Source organism: Sarcophilus harrisii, chromosome 3 (genome assembly GCF_902635505.1).
Source record: "Sarcophilus harrisii chromosome 3, mSarHar1.11, whole genome shotgun sequence".
Taxonomy (NCBI): domain Eukaryota; kingdom Metazoa; phylum Chordata; class Mammalia; order Dasyuromorphia; family Dasyuridae; genus Sarcophilus; species Sarcophilus harrisii.
In genome coordinates, this window is record NC_045428.1 from 604,826,057 (window position 1) to 604,847,564 (window position 21,508).

The following is a 21,508-nucleotide window of genomic DNA, read 5'->3' on the forward strand; positions in this document are numbered from 1 at the left end:
GGAATGGGCGGAGACCCTCCCGGAGTGGAATGGGAGGCCTCAAGACCCATTCTGGAGTGGAACAGGCAGCCTTGAGACCCCTCCTGGAGTAGAACTACAGTGTAGCCTGGAGACTCCTCCCAGAATGGAACCAGCAGCCTTGAAGCGGAATGGGAGGCCTCAAGACCCATTCTGCAGTGGAACCGGAGGCCTTGAGAAGGATCTGCTCCCTTTCATTGGACCTTTTTAAGGGAAATCTCTCTGGCCACCTGTCAGAGTCCTGCTCAAGGATCCATTGGGTTAATTGGCCACTGAGGTCCTTTCCGACGCTGAATTTTGTAGTTAGTGACTAAATTACCTTTAGGGCCGCCATGTGATCTTGGGTTTGTCCCTTCTCTGGACCTCAGTTTCCCCAGCTACAGAGGACCCTGGTGGGGAAGAGGGTGGAATTGGACTGAAGATCTTGGAAGCTCAGTTCAGACATTCTGTGGCAGAAATCTGTGCAGGGCCAGGGAGGGCAAAGGCCAGGGTTGGGGTGCCAAGGCACGGGCCTGAGCGTGCCAGGATACGTGGCAGTCCAGGCTCACAGGGACTTGGACTTGAAAGGGCTTTCGGCCTTTACTGTTTGTGGTTTTGCCCCAAGTCATGGGATGACCACTGGCAGGGCCCCGTCCTTTTTGAACCTCAGTTTTTTCCTCTGTAAAATGATGTTGGTTCAGACTATAGCGCCTGCATGGAGCTATGGGGCCTCGCCACCTATTCCTGAGTCTCAGTTTTCTTACCTGTAAAATGGAATGAAATTAATTTAGTGATCTCTAAAGTCCCTTCCATTTCTAATATGAATAGAGATCTTAAAGCCTGTATCACACAAAGTTCCAGAGATATTTCTATAATATCTATATTAATAATAGTTGGCTTAGTCCTGGAAAAGGAAAGATTGGAAGCCAGCAAACACAAGTTCAAGGTCATCCCTTGAGCTGAATCCTGTCCCCTTCTGCAAGGAGATCTGCCATCTACCAGGACGCAAACTCATTAGCCAATAAGCTGACCCCTTGGCGGCCCTGAATTAGTCACTTTTCTTTCTCTGAAAAATGAGGGAGAACATTAAAAAATATACACAAAAAAGAGGTAACATAAATATGGCAGTGTTGTTGCTACCATGTTCGTTTAATATGCTTTTTGAAACCCCATACTATATGTAACAAGTTCATACTTTAATTACATTTCTCTTTTTTGTTCTTTATACTTTGAAATGTGCTTTAAAAATAAATTTAGGATAATTATATTTTGCTATTGTGCAGTCATTTTCAGTCACAACTGACTCTTTGTGATCCATGTGAGAGTTTCCTGGCAGAGACACTGGAGTGTTTTGCCATTTCCTTCTCCAGCTTATTTTACAGATGAGGAAACTGAGGCAAGTGGGGTTAAATGACTTGCCCAAAGTCACAAAACTAGTGTCATAATGAAAAAGCTGGTTCTGGGCTCAGCATTCTCTCCACTGTGCTACTTGTTACACACACATATATATGTACATATAGACATTTAATATACATATATAATTTATATATGATTTAATATATACATATATTTATAATTAATATATATATATACATATACATATACATATGTGTGTGTCTACAGATAGGATTGGGTTCCATACACCATGAAGATCCCGTTAGCATTCTGTGTTCTGCTGTCCCTGCTCTTGACATCTTGTGGCTTTGGTTCAAAAGGTCTTCCTGATTCTGGCATTCTGGGTACGCGTGTCTTACAATCAGTTCCCATATACCTTCATCTCTGGCACCAGAAGGAAGCCATGGTGAGTTCATTAAGGTGACCATTGCCTGTTTATCTAAGGATCCTCCCAGCTCCTCTTCCGGACACAAAGCAGAGGCTTTGGAGGCTTCTTGTTCTTCACCTTGAGCACCAAACAAAGCTGCGCCATCTTCCCAACCTGGGGACACAGGAGAACCCTGGAACACAGGACTCTAGAAAACATAATGCACAGCGTTCGACCGTCCTGGGAGTTCAGAATGAAGAGTATCTGAGCAGAAAAGGCCGTGGCCCACGACTGTGAGGGGAGGGTTGTCTCTGAAGCAATTTAAAGCAGGCCGGTGTTTTCAGACATTGTCTCATTTTAGGCTCAGGGCAGTCCAGGAGATGGGTGTTTCAGCCACTGCCTCTAGAGATGAGGAAACGGGCTTACGGAGGACAGCTCGGAGGAACCAGCACAGTACACTGCTCTCACCTGACAGGAAGTGAAATGACTTCTCCGTAGTCACACCTGTAATAAGGGTTGCAGGCAAGGCTTGAAGCCCTCCGACCCCCCCCCCACACCCAGATCACCCCTCCCACAATTAGTGCCAGTGCCAGACCCCACACTCCCACTGCCTTCAGACACAGGAGGAGGCTCAGAGCCACAGGAGCCTCGGCAAGTACAATCCAGGAGGTCAGAGCTCAAAGGGGCCCGAGTACCGAGACTGTTGGTGTCTCCCGGGCCCTGCACGCTCATGTGACAAGTGAGGAAGCAGAGCCGCAAGCCTGCCTGGGGCACGCGGCCAGAGCCCTCCGGAGGTCACGGGCCAGAGCCCTCGGAGGTCACGGGCCAGAGCCCTCGGAGGTTATGTGCTTGGTTGATAGCGGAGTCCCGCGCTTGCCCGAGGTCACGCGCCCTGTTGGCAGCAGGGCCCAAAGGATAGTCAAAGAGGACCTGTCGCTGGCTTCCATTGTCATCCTAACCCCGCGTGTCAGAGGTGAGATATCCCTGGGGTCTAAGCCTGATCTCCAGCGGTTACTGGACCTGGACACCAAAGGCAGCGTCCTCCTTGGGAGGCTGCTGAGCTCCGAATCAGTACGGGGTGGGGGGGGAGGGGAGGCAGGGGAGAGCCTCCGAGTGCAGAGGCCACACTTGGTGCTCCCGAGGGGTTGCGGAGCCTTCTCCGCCTGGTTCTTTGCCAGAAGCAAAGGGATGCCCGTGGGCTGGCCAAGTCGTGCCTGGAGAGGGCGGCTGAGGCCGGATCGCTTCTGCTGCTGACAAGAACCTTGGGGGGACCTGGGCAGGAGAAAGACAAGATGACTTTGCTGTGCTGTGACCTACCCTGACAAAAGCGCCCACATGGGAGAGAACCTGGATCGACTGAAAGAAGATGCAAACAATATCATAGAGTGATGCAAGGTTGCAATAATTTTAGATGCTGCAAAATTTCGGGTCCCCAAAAGGATTCAAGAATAATTAAACGTACATAATTCTTTGTGGTTATAAAGCATTTTACACACATCATTTTACTTGAGCCTTTTAACAACCTTGTGAGGTAGGTAATATAAACATTATCTTCATTTGACAATGGAGGAAACTTAGTCTCACCATGGAAATAAGGGAATTGTCCAAAGTCTTTAAAGCTAGCAAAAAATATTAATAGCCAACATTTATACTGCATCTACTATGTGCCAGACACAGCTAAGCGCTTTATAAATATCTCCTTTTATCCTTATAACTATCCTGGGAGTTGGGTATTGTTACCCATCTTTTTTAATAAATGAGGAAACTGAGGTAAACAGGATTAAGTGACTTGCCAAGGGTTTCACAGCTAGCAAAGTTGGGGCAATCAGATCTTCCTGATTGCTATTCAGTGTGCCATCCAGCTGCCCCTGATAAGGGAAGGAGCCAGAATCTGACCTTAAGTTGTTCAAGAGGCAACATGGCAGCATGTAAAAGCAGCGGGGTGAAATTCAAGACCAGGTTCTCACTCTAGCTTTGCCACCCACTAGCTCTGTGACCTGAAGCAAATCCCTTCCCCTCTCTGAGCCCGTTTCTCCCTCTGTAAAATGAGAATCTCAGACTGAGAATCTCTAGAATCTTGCCTAGCTCTGACCTCCAATGTCCCATCTCCATCTTCTCCACTGGGTGCATGATACTTCCACTGGTAAAGATTCCAAGCCTCCTGGGCCTGAGCTGTTGATTCCTAAGCTGTTGAAACTGAAAAATCCCCATCCCTCTATGGCCAACTTAGTGGTGAGCCTCTCTGAATATATTTGAGGCTTCAGCCCTCCATGACAAACATCCAGATCATTGCTAGATGGCTCATATTCCAAAGCTTTCCAGCCCGGGAGAACTTGCCAGAGCTGCTTGGCCACTGTCAAAGTCTCTGGGAGCCCAAGGTCACCTCCATGTCCCAGAGAGACATCAAGGCAGGTCTTTGTGACCCTGTGACATAAACCTAGCAGATACAAACAAGGTTTTTACAACAAAAAGAATAATGCATGAAACTATGCAGAAGATGCAACCGGAAGGAAGATTCTACTAGTAAGAAGGCGATCCCCATCCACCAATCCAGCATGACTCTAAATCTCTCAATATAAATATCCGGCCCAATTGCAGGAGACACGGCAAAATGAAAGCTTGCTTCTCATTTGCTATGTGATTGGGAGGGTATATTCTGAAAACTTGGCCAGAAGGAACACGGCTCAGAGGCTGAGTGCTGGGTCTGGAGTCTGGAGGCCTGGATTAGAAGCCCAGATCTGCTGCTTACTAAGATATTGGACAAAATACTTCATTTCTATTGGCCTCGATTCCATCATCTGTAAGATGGGGGATGAGGGCTAGATGATCTCTTAGGGGCCTTCTGGCTCTAAATCTAAATCTTACAAACTTATGGAAGAAAAGAAATGTAACTGGAATGTTGGCCTGGACCTTAAACGGTCAACATGGACTCCAGAATCTCAAAGCTCAAGAGCCAGAGCCTCAGAGATCAACTCTAGACCTATCAGGAAATGCCGTGGTAAAAAACTAGGGACATCCTGCTTCTTGCTTGAAGGAGGCCAGGATTTCTATTGCCTGACTCTAAATGTCCAATTCCAGGGAACTGACCATTTGTTGGGAGGATGTCTGGTGATCTGGACAGGGATGGAAGCATCTTGTGTGGGCATTCCATAGGCTGGGTTGAGTCCCGACAGGCACATACGTGAATGAATTACGTGGCATTTCAGATGGAGAGGCGGCCCGCTGGCTGTCAAGGGCATGACAAATGATGATTTTCAATTACCAAGGTGCAATTGGTTATAATCAATAAGATTATATGAATCAGACATGGGAAAAACCAAAAGAGGAGGAACAATAACAGCATCAAAAATATGGCAATGAGCACTGTCCATGCTCAAACATTTATGAGAACTCCCCTTCCCTGACACGACACAAACCAGGAAAACACTGGAAAAGGATGTTAAGAAAGAAATACACAACAAGAGGAGAGGAGTACACAAGACAGCAGAGAGAGATTCAAGTACCAGAAACATAAATGGATGACACAGAAAACTTTCCCTGGCACAGACACTCGTCGGGCTTGCTGTTCAAGCCCGACGCACCATCTGTTTCACTCAAAAATTCACTTTTTGGTAGAGATAAAATTAAACGTGAGACTCTGGAGAGATCATTCGCTGCTGGTTCTGATGTTTAGCATATTCATTAGTGCTAAAAGGCCCGTTTGTTTTCCACAATGCTCTCACTGTTGTGGGCTCAACACATGGTTTTCTATTTTTGGCCTATAAGAGCTCAGGAGCATGAGCTACTTGGATCACAGTTTGGCAGCAGACCGATGTGGAGGGAGTGAAGCTGGATGAAGGATTTTATTATGTCACGGTAACAAGCTTTGGAGGGGAGAAAGGACTTATCAAAGTGAATGGTCAGAAACAAACTTTTCCCCAAATTCATCCCATGGACTACTCTCCAGGACAGAATCTCTGATGTTTGCTCAGGTTTTCTTTTAGCCCACTGTGCGATGGCGGTTAATTATATGGAAAAGCCTTTGTAAAGACTCCTAAGATTTTGATTTAATGTTTAGTCTGTTGTGCATTTAGCTGAAGACCTTCCCACACTCAGGACATTCATAGGAGGTCTCCGGCATGAATCTTCTGGTGTTGAAGAAGGTGGGAGATCTGGGTATAGGCTTTCCCACATTCGTTACATTCATAGGGTTTCTCCCCAGTGTGAATTCGCTGATGCTGAATAAGGTGTATACTCTGGCTGAAGGTTTTCCCACAGTCATCACATTCATAAGGCTTCTCTCCAGTATGAATTCTCTGATGTTGATTAAGAGAGGAGCTGTGGCTAAAAGATTTCCCACATTCGTTACATTTATAGGGCTTTTCTCCAGTATGAATTTTCTGATGTTCATTAAGGTGGGTGCTCCGGCTGAAGGCCTTGCCACACTCGCCACAGCGGTAAGGTTTCTCTCCAGTGTGAATTCTCTTGTGCTGAATAAGATGGGAGACCTGAGTGTAACGCTTCCCACACTCCTTGCACACGTAGGGCTTCTCTCCGGTGTGAATCCTCAAGTGCCGCGTAAGGGAAGAATTCTGGCTGAAAGTCTTCCCACACTCGTTGCACTTGTAGGGCTTCTCTCCGGTGTGGACGGTCAGGTGCTGCGTGAAGGACGAGGTGTGGCTGAAGGCTTTCCCACACTCATTGCAGATATAGGGCTTTTCCCCCATGTGGACAGTCTGGTGGCGCATGAGGTGCGAGATCTGGGTGTAGGCCTTCCCGCACTCGTTGCACCCGTAGGGCTTCTCCCCGGTGTGGATGCGCTGGTGCTGGGTGAGAGAGGAGCTGTGGCTGAAGGACTTGCCGCAGTCGCCGCACTCGTAGGGCTTCTCGCCGGTGTGCACTCGCTGGTGCTGAGTCAGGGACGAGCTGTGGCTGAAGGTTTTCCCACACTCGTTGCACTTGTAGGGCTTCTCCCCAGTGTGAATTGCCTGGTGTTGCGTAAGGGAGGCGGTGTGAAAGAAGGCTTTCCCACACTCGTTACATTTATAGGGTCTCTCTCCAGTGTGGATTTTTCTGTGTCGGGCAACGTGGGACACCTGGGTATAAGCTTTGCCACATTCCTTACACTTAAAGGGCTTTTCTCCAGTGTGGCAGCGCTGGTGCTTGATCAGGGACGAGCTCTGTGTGAAGGCCTTCCCGCACTCTTTACACGAGTAGGGCTTCTCCCCGGTGTGAATGCGCTGATGTTCAGTGAGGGATGAGCTCTGGCTGAAGGTTTTCCCACATATATTACACGCGTAAGGCTTCTCTCCAGTATGAATGATATGATGCTGAATAAAGTAGGAACTATTACTGAAGGCTTTACCACAGTCATTACATTTGTAGGGTTTCTCTCCAGTGTGAATTCTCTGGTGTATAATAAGATCCGACTGATAGAGAAAGGTCCTTTCACACTCCGTACACTGAAAAGGTCTCTTCTCTCCACTGGTTCTGGGAAGTTTAACCGTGACCGAGTTTTGTTGGAAGCTCTCTCTGTCGTCATGACTGAGGAGAGTCTTTTCGGATGGGGTCTCTCCCTGGGCTGTGGAAAGGTTTCTCAGGCCCAGATTTCTAATAAATTTGTTACATTCGTAGCCTCTGTCCCCAGAAGGCAGGTCTTTGTGGGAGGTAGGCAGGGAGGTCCAGGGGGGCTCCTGGCTACTCTGCTGTGGAGCTCCTGGACCCTCATGTTCTGAGACTTCTCTCAGCGTGAAGGCCCCTGAGTCGTCTCTTCTTAGCCCTTCAAGTTTTTCTTCCTGAGAGGGAGATTTTTCAGAGACATCCCGGGGTGGCGCTGAATCCAGAGTCCTGGGCCGCCCATCTGAAAAAACATTAAGAACAATGATTCCTACTCCTTGTGCGGGGGAGGATTTAGTTCTCTCTGCAGTTATTGGGTGCCAAGTTATGGGCAGGGCCGATATTCAGTGCCAGGTGTTCTCTGGTGGCTCCGAGTTAGAAGACAAATGAAGAGCAAACAAGATGGAGTCAAATAAGATGAATGGAGGGGCCCAGTCCCTCTGAAGTGAGGAGGAGCCTCTGGGAAAGAAGACAGCAGAGCTGTTTCCAGACAGAGAGATGATGAGGTAAGTGCATCAAGGCACAGAGCATGGCCCCCCACCAGGACAGAGCGAAGGTGAAACCCCATCTCGTGTCTTTTCACTGTCTCCCTGGCCACGGGCCCCTTCCCTTGTTCTTACAACCCTGCCCTCAGCTGATCTGTCCATTCCTGATAACCAGGATCCTGCCCTTTGTAGCTGACCCCCAAAGCCACCTACAACAGGCACCCCCACTTCCTCTCCTTTGTCTTCTCACCCCTCCCAACCCAGCTTCCGCTCTAATGATTGCACCCGACCGCTCTCCCTAGTGTCCCATACTCTCTAGGGGCCCATCGAATGGCCTTTCCTCAGTTCTGAGGCCTCTTCCTGTGGCCTTGGCCCTGCTGGTCACTCTCTTTTCTCTAGTTTTAGGGCAGCCCTCCTCCTCCCTAGCTGACCTCTCCCCTGCTGGAGCCAGGTCTCCTCCGTAAGTCTAGCTGTCCCTCGGGGTTCTTCCTGAGCCCCCTGCTCTTCCCTCTTCACTTGGGCCCTTACCAGCTTTCTGGGATTAATCCCCCCATCCCTAAGCTCTCAGCACTCACACCCACCTGTCTTGCCGCCGCCGGCCTCTCTCCTGGCCACTCGTCTTGCACCTCTGACGGCCTCTGAGACATCTCAAGCTCACAATGGCTAAAGCGGAGCTCATTCTCTTCCCACTTTCCCTGTCAAGTGGCCAGTCATCCTGGGACTCCCAGCCTCCCCAGGTTTCCCATGTCTCACTCTCTGTACCCGTCGCCCTCAAGCACTTCCCTCTCTCCCCAAGGCTCATCCCTCTGGTGCGGACCCTCATCGCCTCAGGCCTGGATGACACCATAGCCTCCTGGGGGAGGGTCTGCTTAACTCAACCCCCCCCAAATCCCATCCTCCACTTCTAAGTACAGCATGCGGCAGTCTGGGAGTTCCCCATCGCCCCCAAGAATAGATATAAATGCTCTCTGGCATTCAAAGGCTCCTGGAGCCCCCCATCCCCCCAACCTCACAGCCTCCCATGTAGTCTTGGGCACAGGAAGCCGGGCCCGGCCGTCCCTCCAACAAGGCTCCGAGCCAAGCATTGCCCCCAGGCCTGGAGCAGAGTTCTCCTTCCTCTGCTCTGACCACTGACCTCCCTGTCTTCCTCTAGGATCCCAGCTAAAAGCCTCCTCCTCCAGGAAGCCTGCAAGCCTTCATCGCTTCCCATTTATCCCGCAATAGCTCGTGCCTCTGGATCTGTTGCCGGCCGGCTGCCATAGACTGGCAGCTCCTTGAGGGCAGGACTCTCCTACCCAAGGCTTCCTGCCTCAGGCTGGCTGGGCACCCGCTTCTTCAATAGCGCCCACCACGTGCCAGGCTCGGGGCTAAGCCCTGGATAAAAAGCGGCGCGGGCTCCCCGGCTCCGGGCCTCCCTCGGCTCACCTGGGCAGGGGTCCCCCGGGGGTCCTCCCTGTGGCCGAGGCTCTCCTCCACTTTGTTCCAGCTGGGAGATGAGCTCAGGTTTGGCGCTGGGGAATTCGGCTCCTGGGGAGAGAGGGGGGATGGGGAGGAGGGCTTTGAGGGGAGGGGGCAGGGGGGTCCTGCCCACTACTCCACCTTCAGAAAGAGAGAAGGGGCACAGGACGCAGACTTGGTGTGTGTGGGGGCCGAGGCTGCAGAGCAGGCGGGGCCCGGGAAGCTCCCAGCTGGCGGGTGTCTGCGTCCAAGGGTGGGGAGAGCAGGGCCGGCTCTGGTTCGGGGCTCCCCCCATCTGAGGCCCTGGAGGAAGGCCTCCCTACCTAGTGAGACCAGGTTCCTGTAGTTCTCCAGCATCACGTCCCTGTAGAGCTCCCTCTGGTCAGGGCCCAGACACCCCCACTCGGCCAGGCTGAAGTCCACGTACACGTCTTTGAATGTCACCGCTTCCTGAAAGACCAAGGGGGCAGGGGCCCCTCTCAGGGGCAAGGCAGTAGGACCCTGCCCTCCCTCCCCAGCACCTCATACAAACAGGGGCTCAACCCATATTTAGGAGATAGACGGAATCCTGGGATGAGGCCCCTTGGGCCTGAGCTGGAGGTCAGATCGCCCAGCAAACCCACCTCCTTCTCACAGATGCCTCCTGCCCGCTCTGGTCTCCCTGCCCGGCTCGCACCTCCCTCGGCTCGGGGCTCCCTGCCCGGCTCGGGTCCTGTGTCATTAGAGAGCTCTTCCTGGAGAAGCGTTCTTCCCTTCTTATGGCCAAGACCCCTGGGGCCGTGAGGGGACTCCCCCACCAGTCCCCAAATCTCCCCATCGCACGCGACAGAACCAAACCATGTCTTTTTCGGACAAGTGACTCGCCAATAAGAGATAAGTGTACAGCCCATCTCGTACCTGTGGGCTGGCCCAGTGTCCCCCACTTAGAGGCTCCCAGGATTCAATCTGAGACGCTGGGGGACCCCTGCTGTGGTCAACTGGAGAGGTGCTAAGTGTGCATGTGTGTGAGCTCACTCTCATCTCTCCCAGACTAAGGAGACTTGTGTGTGTGTGTGCGTGCACATGTGGGGGGGGGGCACATGTGTGTGCATGCATGTGTGCATGTGTGAGCTCGCTCTCCAGGCCAATCCCAGACTAAGGAGACTTTCCCTGTGTGCGCCTTTCTGTTCTGACCCCCAAGCCCCGAGCTGATTCTCCAGGGAAGAACCCAAGAACATCTGCCTTCCTTCCACCTATGACCTTCCCACTGAGCCCAAATCTCCTCAAGCCAAGCCAAGCCAGCCGGCCGTCGTCCTCGTTCCCCCCCTCTGCCCTTGCCTCTGGAACCCTGCAGCCCATCTTTCCACTGCGTGTGCAGGCTGGCCCTCCTGCTGGGCCCGCTCTTCCTCTCCTCTCTATCTCAAACTGCACAGGCCAGTTCGGTCCCACACCGTTCTCTGCCCCCAGACCCCTCACCAGCTGGAGCAGAGGCTGGAGCCAGCCAGAGCTGACGGGCATGTTTTCAGTGCGAGCCCTAATGTCGCAGTTTATTCTTTCGTGGACTGTCCGCCGCAGAGAGGACTGTCTGTTCAGTGTTCACGAGCACGCTCCCAACCTCACCCTCTTGCCACAAGCCCCCGCTGAGGGCTGCCCCTGCCTCCTCTTCCTTCACCCCTGAAGTGGAGCGGAACACAGCCGGGCAAGGCCGTGTGCTTGGACCTGTCCATTTCGCGAGCTGGCCCCTCCCAGCTGCCCTTTGGCTCCCAACTCGGGATTTCTGTTCCATCCATTGTGGCGGCTCCGAATCTTCTCAATCTTCCCCGCCCCCTCCTGGCCCTTCTGCTGAGCATCCTCTTTTCTTTTCTCTTCATTTCTTGTCCCCCGACATGATTCCTCGAGGACCTCCCCTATTCCTCCTGATGAGGACTCCCCAGCATGCTCCCCTGGCCCCGTTCTCCAGCCCTTCATCCCCACCACTGGCCAGCTCCTTCTCTGCTGCCCTTGTCCCTGTAAGCCTTAAGCGCCTCCCTGGAACCCTCACCCTACTGACGACCGACCACCATCTGTGCTTCCTTTCCCAGCCAAGCTCCCTGTTGGGCCCTGGACCCCCTTCCTCCCTCTCCTCCTGCGCACTTATGGCCTGATGAGCCGCCTCCTGACCTCGCCATCCCACTGAAACCGCCCTCTGCAAAGTCACCTTCTCCTGGCAGAGACTTTCTCCTTTTCCAGTTTTCGGGCCACTCTCTCACGCTTCCCCCCCTTTCTGTTCAATCGTCTCCTTTGCTGGATCCTCATCATTACCACAGACACTCACGGAAGTGCTTCTTTCATTCCCCTCCTCCCACTAAGAACTTTTCTTCAGTCTGACAAAACCCCCAGACCCCAAGGCTGATGCAGCTCGGGGATGAGCTTCTCCTGTTCCGTTCCCTTTACAAATGAGCTCTTCTCGAGCCATACCCCTCATTTCCCGCACGTCTCCCGACAGCACGAGGCCGAGGACCCTTTCCAGGGTTCCTGGGAGGGGCGTAGCGGTTCAGAGGGTTCCGAGGCTCAGAAGTTAGAATGGCAACAGTCGCCGCTGTCTGCAAGGGGAAAGGAGACCCTGTTGCTTTAGGACAATGAGACATTTGGTCTCATTGCAGCTCTTGGAGGCCCTGCCTCAGCCAAATCCTCCTTCCCTCGGGGGCTCCTCCTGCGGACGCCCCAGCTCCTGCCCGTGCTCCCTGTGGATTGCCGGGCGCTCAGCTGCCACAGGAGACCATCGCTTTAGCACGTCCCCCCTGAATTCCTTCTCTGAAAAGCTGGACTCCCCGGCAGCCCCTTCTCCTCTCAGGCCGGGCCGGGATCTCTTGCCAAGGGCAGGCGGCATCTGCTGGGATCTCCTGGCTCTGCGGAGCCGCCTTTGGCCGAACCCCGACCTCAGCCAGATTCCCGAGGCTTCTGCAGCTGCTGCTCTACAGGAGGTCTGTCCTATTCCAGGCCACGTGGCCCGGAAAGCGGCACCTGCAAGTGACATCCACGCTCTGTCCCGGGCTCCTCCTCTCCAGTCCTCTCCCCCTTGGTCTTCCCCAACCTCTCCATGCCAGTTCCTTCGCTCTGGTAATGATTTCCTATTTATCCTGCGAGGGAATGCCGCTGGGCACCATCTCGCATTGGCCGGACCATGGAAAGTGGGGGTCAGAGGCAGGGCCTGAATCTGGGTCCTCAATGCCGTGAGGCTCTCTTGTCGGCAGGAAATGGGATGATCTTCCAGGATGTCCCCCATTCTTCCGAGAAAGACCCCAAGGCCCCAAAGGATCAATGATTGGTCCAGAGTGGCAGAGAGATCCCAATGGTGCAGCTCCGGCCTCCAAAGAAGCCAGGGGAGGGGGTCGGTGTGGGAGGAGGGACTGGGAACCACTGAGGGCCACGGCTAGTTTTGCACCCAGAAGTCCCAGCTGCAGGAGCAGAGAGTTGGGGCCACGCCCCCTAGCCCCGGTATCCCAACAGAGCAAGAGCTCCGAGGGCAGGAACTCCTCCCTTTTGTCTCTGCCCCCCCCCCCCCCGCAGTGCCCAGGACAGCGCTGGGCACCAAGGAGGTACTTCTGCTTGGCCAAGTTATAGTCAGAGCGAATGAAAGAGTTGGTACCTGGTCCTTCAGCAGGACCCTTGGGGCGGGAAGGGACCTCGGGGCTGTCTCACCCTCCAGCCTGGTCTGCACCCACCAGCGATGGGGGCCTGCCACAGACCCTGTGCTTCTGATTCTGAGGATATTCTGACTCTAGACTCGGAGCCGGAGACCCCAAAGACACTGAGCTAGTTCTCTCTGAGCTGCCCTTCCTTCTGACCTCCCCAGGAAGAGGCCTCTCGGGTCAGCACAGCCTCCTGACTCCTGGCCCTGAGCCTCTCCATCTCTAGCCCACCACCGCCCCTGAAATATTGGGGTTTGGGTCCCGTCACCCAGCCTCCAAGTGACAGAGATAGAGCTGCTGGCCCTGAGATAGAGCAACCACCAAATGGTCATGGCAGAGAGGCCCCAGGGAGCAGAGGGGCCCCAGACAGGGAGACCCAGGAGAGCCGTATGGAGAGGAGAGCCTCTAGAGCCGGGGACCAGCTGCCTGGGAGGCCCAGGAAAGCAGAGGGCAAGTCGGGGGCCTCACCTACCTGCACCCTGCGTGGAAGGGGCCTGCTCGCTGCCTTGGGCTCCTCAGCGGGCTCGGGGCAGCCTGGAGGTGGGAGAGCTGTGGAAAGAGAGCAGGCCGTCAGAGGGGCGGGGCCGGCCTTTGGGCCTCCCTTTCCAGGGCTGGACGCAGCGGGCAGCGGAGGAGGTTCCAGGCCCAGGGAAGGGCGCTCTGGGACTGGATCCCTTCGGGGAATGAGGGGCCCTTGGTTGGCCGCCCGAAAGAAGGGACCATTAGTCAAGGGAGACAGGGAAGCCGGGAGCTGGAGATGGATGGACCAGCCGGGCAAGGCCCACCGAGTGCTCAAGGAGGTGGCCAGAGGTCCCTCGAACCCGGCAGACCCTCATTTGCTTTCTCCAAGAGTCAAGGCAAGGGCCTCCCTCCTGACCAAGACAGAATCCGCAGCCTCCCAGCCAGACCTCTGGGACACTGCATGTGGGGGAGCCGCCCACCTGCACTGGGAGAGGGGCTCGTCTTCCTGGGAGTTACTGCAGCCTCAGAGCAAAGGGCCGGTCCTCATCTTACACCATCTGTCCCCCAAGTCCAGTCCTCCCTAAGGTCTGTCCCACCAAATTCACGCCCTTGACCTTGTGTCCTCACTGTCCCTCGTTACTGGGCAGCCAGGGGATGCCCCGGAGCATCAGCCATAAGTCAGGAAGGCTCGTCCCTGAGTTCTACTCCAGCCTCAGACACTGCCAGCAGCCTCCCGCGGCCTCCACTTCAGAAGGAAATCCCAGGAAAACTCCAAGGGGGCTCGTGGGAGCTGGACACGCCTAAGCAAGGCGCCAAGCCCTTCTCCCCACATCCTGGCCGTGGCTGAGGGGAGCCCCGCCCCTCCCCTTCTTCCCCTCGCAGCACAGGCTTTGTCGCCTCCCCAACCCCTGGGGTCCCTCCTAGCTGCTCTCCTGCCTCCCCTTCTGCCCCCACGCCCCCTCCTCCCCAGCCGCTAAAGGCCCAGGCAGGAAGGCCCCACTGGGTCACTCCTCTGCTGGAGGAGGTTCAATGGCTCCCTGTGGCCTGTGGGACCTGGGGGTGAATAAGCACAGCACAGGTGGGCTCTGGCTCCGCTTTCCAGGGTCAGACCGGCCTCCTTATCCAGGCCTCTGGAGCAGCTCCAGCGCAGCTTTTTGGGGACCCTGGTGGGTTTAAGTGCTGTCCCTTCATCAGGCCTTTCTGCCCCCCCCCCCCGCCATGTTCTGTTCCCTCTCCATCCCTGCCTTGCTGGGGCACAGGGTCCGGCTGGTACTTCTGTGAACACACTGAATCCCGGGGAGGATATAAGCTCCCTGAGGGCGGGGACGGGCTCCCTCTTCTCTCCTGGTCCCCACAGTGCTTAGAACTGTGTGGCTGCAGTGCAGCTGCCGAGAGAAGGCTCGCTGACCAGAGCGGGAGAAAGTGGGGCCTCAAGTGGCGCTTACTGATGACAGATTTAGGGGCCTCGGAGGTCACCGAGGCAACACCCCCCAATTTCCCGAGGAGGGACGATTCCCAAAGAGGGGAAGCCAATTCCGAGGTCACACACACACACATACACACACACACACACACACACACACACACACACACACGCCGAGACCTGACCTCGGGGTGTCCGGGATCAGAGGTGGGACTTGCAGCCGCCCCGCCCCGCGTTCCAGAGACAGAGAAACACTGAGAGGCAGGAGGAGGGAGATGGGGACGGGGACGGAGGCAGACCCGCTGTCTCAAACACGGGAGAGAAAGCTCCCAAGCAGCAGGTCTGTGCAGAGAGGGGGGCATGGGCACGTTAGGGGACACGGGGGGGGGGGTCTCACACACACACACACACACACAGGTTACACAGAGACAGAAGCAGGGAGAAAATCATCAGAGAAAAGAGACAGACAGAAAGAGACAGATATGGAGAGATAGAGACAAAGTGAGACAGAGAAACAAATGGAAAGATCATCAGAGAGAAGAGCAAAAAAGAGAAACGGAAATGAGAAAAAGAGAGATGGAGAGACAGAAAGAGACGAATATGGAGAGACAGAGACAAAGACAGATAGAGAGAGACAGAGATGGAGACAAAGAGAGATAATGAGACAGAGACACAGTGAGTGTGAGGGCCCTTCCCAGAGAATCTCTGAGATTCTGAGTCATAGACAGAAAAATGAGGAAACACACGAGAGATGCTCACTGGATGAGAGGCAGCCTCAGAAACCGACCCTTCCTTGGAATGCCGGCCAGAGGGGGCAGGGGGGCGCAGGGCAGGCCGCAGTGAAGCCGGGGCAGAGCCCGGCTCTTCCTCCTTTGCCCCCCACCGGCCTCCACCGCTCACTCACCCTGGTCCCCTAGAACAAGGAGTCCGGCCGCCTTGATGCTGTCCAGTCCTCCTCCACCACAGCCGCTTTTCAGGCGGGAGCAGGGGGGCTCACAGGGGGGAAGTGACTTATCCAAGTTCACGCAGCGAGTCAGAGGGGGATCCCAGGGGCCCCAGCTTCCGGCCCAGAGCTCTCTCCTCTGTCCCCGGGCGTCCAGAGTCACTGGCTGGGAGCTGCCGCAGCCCGGAGCTGGGGAGAGGAGAGAGGACAAGATGGGAGAGGAGGAGGGCCTGCCATCGGCCCAGGGCTGCCCGGCCTGGCCTCCGGGGCCTGCAGGGAGGAGGGCCAGGCGAACGCCAGCCTCCGAGCTGCCCCAGCCTCTGAGCAGCCCCATCTCAGGCCAGGTAACGGGCGCATCTCTGGGCCTGTCGGCAGGGAAGGGCCGTCAGTCTGGCCAGACCCGCTCTGGTGCCACAGCGGTGGGTGTGGGAGCTCCCAGGAGAGCCCTCCTCTCTCACCTCTCTCCTCCCGCACTTGAGTCCAAGGGCCTTCCATGGTTATTCCCCTCCTGGTGCCCCCCGAGGGTCCCGTGCTGACCTCCCAGAGGCCTCTGGGGGGCCGCGGTCTCGGCGCCTCTGGTTGGCTCCGGAGCCCTAGGAAGGAGGCAGAAGTCGGGTCACAGAAGAACCTGGCTGGGGAGGCTCCGAGCGCCGCTGTCAGAAGCGGGGCGGCCCCCACGCTGTCTAAGGCCCGCCCAGCTCGGGGTCTCTGCCGCCCGGGCTGAGCCTGCCCCTCAAGGGCACCTGGGAAAGGCAGCTCGGGGAAGGCCGAGGAACCAAGAAGAACCTCCGGGGGCGGCGGGGGGGGGGGGGGGCAGGCCTGGGGGGGCAGAGTTTGCCACTGCCCCGGACAGCGGGGCCGCCAGCCTGTGGCAGGGCCAGGTCCCTCCCTGCCCTTCGTTCCCGGCGCCCTGTGCACGGCAGGAGAAGGAGCGGGCGACAATGGCTCCCATTTCCACACGTGTGACGGTAACGGCTGGCGCCCCGCCAGCCCGGCGGGCAGGGGGAAGACCACACCGTTACTGGCAAGGAGGGGGCTGCGGCCGAACCGCCGCTGGCTTCTCCGCGTACTCAGGAGACACGGCTGTGGGATCGTGGGCCCGGGAACCGAGGGAGCCCTAGAGGGCAGGGCCCTGACTCGGCCGGACGGGGAAACTGAGGCACGGAGCGCAGGCTCCCGCAGCTCCCGCCAGTCTCACTGAGCCTCCGGCAGGAGGGACACGCGCACTGCACAGACGGGCGGCACGTGGGAGCACAGCGGCCGGGCGCACCCCCCCCCCCCCCCGGAGCCGCGGCCCCCGAGCGCCCCCCGTCACATTCGCACCCGCTTCTCCGCCAGGCCCGGGCCCCCGCCCGGCCCTTCTGTGAATGACTGAAAGTGACTAAGTAACTGACGAGCGGGTGAATTTCAGACCACACTGGGGTAGAGTTTTGGTGGGGAGGAGGGAGGGCAGAAGGGGCGGGACCAGCGTCTCACTTAGCCCCGCCCTCACGAAGGGGGAGGACTCCGCTCCCGCTCTTCTCCTGAGCCAGCGGCCCCTTGGCCCCGCCCCTCCCCACCCCCGCCCAATCTCCGCCCCCTGGGCCCGGCCTCCTCAGCTTCCCTCCCCCGCCACTCAGGTCCCCCTCCCCTGGCTCCCCTCGGCTTCTCTCTCCCTCTTACATCCCCTCCCCCTGGGGTCCCCCGGGAAGGACTCACCCCCCGCCCGCGCTCGCGGCGTCCGGGCCGGGACAAAGGCCGCTTCCTTCCTTCGCTCCCTCCCTCTGGGCCCGGGCCGGGTTCCCACTACGCCTGCGCGCACCCAGCGCTCGGACTCCGCTACCCGGAGGCCTTCGCGGCGCCGCCTGGGCTCTCCGAGGGATACAGAGCTTTCTACGGATTGTGGGAAATGAAGTCCAGCGTCCTTCAATTGGGCCCAGGGGCGGGGCGGAGGGAGGGACGTGGAAAGCGGGGCGGAGCCAGAGATGCGCAGGCGGTTAGGGCCGGGAGAGAGGGAAGCCCAGCGCGTGTGTGACGTCACAGGCGGGCTCCCAGACCCGGAGAAGATCCGCAGCGGAAAGGAGGGAGACCCCCGATTAAGCCCCCACTGTGTGCCAGGCCCGGCGCTAAGGGGAGATGTCAGTACGCGACTGTCTCTCAGGGGCGCGGTTGTGTCTGTGTATTTGTGGTGTCGTTAGCATCCGTGTCCCTGCGACTATGTCTGGTTCTGAGCCTTTACTACGTCGCGTAGTTCGTGTCTGGCACCGGCTGTTTCTTTTATTTGCGTCTTGTGTGTGTCTGCGTTTCTGGGTCCTTGTGTTTCTGTCTGCACGTCTGTGTCCTTGCGCCTGCACGTCTGTGTCCTTGCGTCTGCACGTCTTTGTGTCCTTGCGCCTGCACGTCTGTGTCCTTGCGCCTGCACGTCTGTGTGTCCTTGCGCCTGCACGTCTGTGTGTCCTTGCGTCTGCACGTCTGTGTGTCCTTGCGTCTGCACGTCTGTGTCCTTGCGCCTGCACGTCTGTGTGTCCTTGCGCCTGCACGTCTGTGTCCTTGCGTCTGCACGTCTGTGTGTCCTTGCGCCTGCACGTCTGTGTCCTTGCGCCTGCACGTCTGTGTCCTTGCGCCTGCACGTCTGTGTGTCCTTGCGCCTGCACGTCTGTGTGTCCTTGCGTCTGCACGTCTGTGTCCTTGCGCCTGCGTCTGTGTCCTTGCGCCTGCACGTCTGTGTGTCCTTGCGCCTGCCGTCTGTGTGTCCTTGCGCCTGCACGCCTGTGTCCTTGCGTCTGCACGTCTGTGTCCTTGCGCCTGCACGCCTGTGTGTCCTTGCGCCTGCACGTCTGTGTGTCCTTGCGCCTGCACGTCTGTGTCCTTGCGCCTGCACGTCTGTGTCCTTGCGTCTGCACGTCTGTGTGTCCTTGCGCCTGCACGTCTGTGTCCTTGCGCCTGCACGTCTGTGTCCTTGCGCCTGCACGTCTGTGTCCTTGCGCCTGCACGTCTGTGTGTCCTTGCGTCTGCACGTCTGTGTCCTTGCGCCTGCACGTCTGTGTGTCCTTGCGCCTGCACGTCTGTGTCCTTGCGTCTGCACGTCTGTGTGTCCTTGCGCCTGCACGTCTGTGTCCTTGCGCCTGCACGTCTGTGTCCTTGCGCCTGCACGTCTGTGTGTCCTTGCGCCTGCACGTCTGTGTCCTTGCGTCTGCACGTCTGTGTGTCCTTGCGTTTGCGTGTCCACGTTTGTGTCTTGTTTGTGTGACCACATTTGTGTCCTTGTATTTGCTTGTCTGCATTTGCATGTCCACATTTGTGTGTCCTTGTGTTTCTGTGTCCTTGTCTTTGCATGCCCACGTTTGTGTGTCCATTTTACGTCCTTGCCTCTGGGGCATCCTCTGTGTCGGGGCTGCCCACGGGGGGGCGGGGGAGGGCAAGGGGATCGTGACTGGGGGCTCCCAGAGAGGTGGGGCCGGGAGGGCTGGGAAGGGAGCCAGGGACAGTCCCAAGCCAAGCCTTCACCTGAGAGGGCGGGGGGAGGCAGTAACACTAGCCCCGCAGCAGGCAGGGCTTGCCATCAACTGCAGAGGTCTGTCCTAAAGTCATTGATGTCAACTGCTAATTGGGATTTCTTGGAGGGAGTCCTGGAGAATCTAGGTCACGGGTGGTTCCACATCCTGGGACTGCCTGTGACCCACGTGGGGTTTCCTTGGCAGAAATATCGCATTTCTTTCTCCAGCTCATTTTGCAGGTGAAGAAACTAAGGCAAACTGAAGTAGGTAACTTGGCCAGGGTCACACAGTGAGATTCTGAGGCTGCACCTAGCTGTCCAAAAGCACCTCCCCCCCCCCCCCCCCCATTAAGCACCGTCTCAGGCTCAGTGGTTCTGTCTTTAGATTCAGCCTTCAGAAGAATGACGTGTAAGCATGAAGTGGAATTATGGATCCTTAACATTCTAGAAGTAGAGGTGGAGCTCAGGGTTCCACTCCTCTCTCGGGGTGATGATGGCCATATCAGAGAGTGAGATTTAGATTTCTGCATGTGATGCATAAAAACTTCCCCCCCCCACCAGCTGCTCATTTGTATTCTGGGTTTTGTTTTGTTTTTAATGCATTTCTTGTATTTGGAAGTTTGGTTTTCAAATCTAATCTTTTACCTTTTTAGTTTTATTGGATTGTTTAATCCATTCACATTTAAGGTTATAAAAGTTAGAGTTATATATCTCTCCGTTTGCCTCCGTTAAACCTTAAACCCTTAAAGTATTATACAAATGATAGCTATTGTTATTATTTGTTCATTTTCTTCCTCTCTTGTTGGACAATTCATCAGCCTCTGTCTCTGTCCCAGGTGACCTTTGAGGGAACAAGAATAACTCCAAATGGATTCTGGACTCTTTCAGGGTTGGAGCAGTGTCCCGTCCCATCCATGTGTTGGCTCAATTCTTTCTGTTCTTCATGTCCCTTTTCTCTTTCTTTCCTTTCTTTCTCTTCTTTCCTTTCCTTTTTTATCTCTTTCCCTTCTTCTTCCCTTCTTTTGAAAAAGTTTTACCAATTTGTTTTGAATTTATATGACAAACATTTGTAAATTGCTTCCACTTTGTGCAATAACTCATTAACTTCATCTGAAAATGCATGAAGTATTTCAAATCTTTCTTCTCCCTTTCCATTTTTAAGTGAATAATTATCTCTACTTTCTTCACAAATCAAAAAAAGAAAAGATCCAAAGTAATCCCAGTATACTTTGGACAGAAAATGTCATCTGCATCTAGAAAAAGAACTAAGGAAAATGAATGAACACACACTATGTTCACTGTTTTTTCTGGTTTTTTAATCTCTCTCGTTTTTCCCTTTTGCTCTGATTTTTCTCTCTCAACATAATTTATAAAGCGATGTGTATCAAAAATAAATAAAAATTTAAAAATAAAGTCAAGTTTCTTACTATAAAAAAGAAAAAATTTCTTGTAACAAATATGCAATCAAGCAAAACAAATTTCAATTACACTATATACTAAAAGTCTCATTTTTCCACCCAAAATCCATCAACTTTGCCATTACCAGATAGCATGTCTCATTTTTAGTCCTTGAGTATCATTCATTATCATTGTATTATTTCTAACAGGTTGTTCTTACATTGTTGTTATTGTATAAATTATCTGTAGAGGGCAGAACTTTGGAGAAGTAACTTAAAAGTATACTTGAAATAAGGTGGAATTGATGAGATAATGGTTTTCTAGTTCACATATATCTAGTATGACATAATGATATAATCACTTTAGATTGGCTCATACTCAGTATACTGTGATGATGTAATTGTAATAGGGTATTTAAACTGGGGACAAAGTCAGACTCAGGGGGAGACTGGTTGAGACCGGCAGATTGGCAGACTGCTGGAGGAGACCGAGTCAGACTGAGACAGACACAGACTGTGTAAGAGACAATAAAGACTTTGGACTCTATTCTTGTCCATTCTCGTGGTGTCTGTTCTGCTGAGACCAAGGCTCTTCTGGAGGACCTCCAGAAAGCTAACCTGAACATTACAATTATCTTCCTAGTTCTGGTCATTTCATTTATCAATTTATAAAAGTCTTCCAAATTTTTCATTTTTAAACTGATGTTATCATATAAATTGTTCTTTTGCATCTGTTTACTTCACTCTGTATAAGTTCATGGAAGTTTTTCCATGTCTTTTTGAAATAATCTATTTCTTCTCTTTTTTTATTTAACAGCACAAAAATATCTATCATGTTTCATAAACCACTACATCTAATAT

The 21,508-nt window shown here is 54.5% G+C and overlaps 1 protein-coding gene across 1 annotated transcript; it reads right to left on the minus strand.

Annotated features, from left to right (window-relative positions):
• Nucleotides 1–1,583: 1,583 nt before the first annotated feature.
• Nucleotides 1,584–17,886, minus strand: LOC100924214 (zinc finger protein 260). Its single transcript, XM_023500109.2, is given in 8 exon segments — nucleotides 1,584–5,868; nucleotides 5,870–7,598; nucleotides 9,265–9,366; nucleotides 9,621–9,747; nucleotides 13,420–13,496; nucleotides 15,737–15,964; nucleotides 16,234–16,368; nucleotides 17,474–17,886. Coding segments are annotated over 7 exon segments (2,340 nt in total). The 5' UTR covers nucleotides 16,271–16,368; nucleotides 17,474–17,886; the 3' UTR covers nucleotides 1,584–5,828.
• Nucleotides 17,887–21,508: the final 3,622 nt, after the last annotated feature.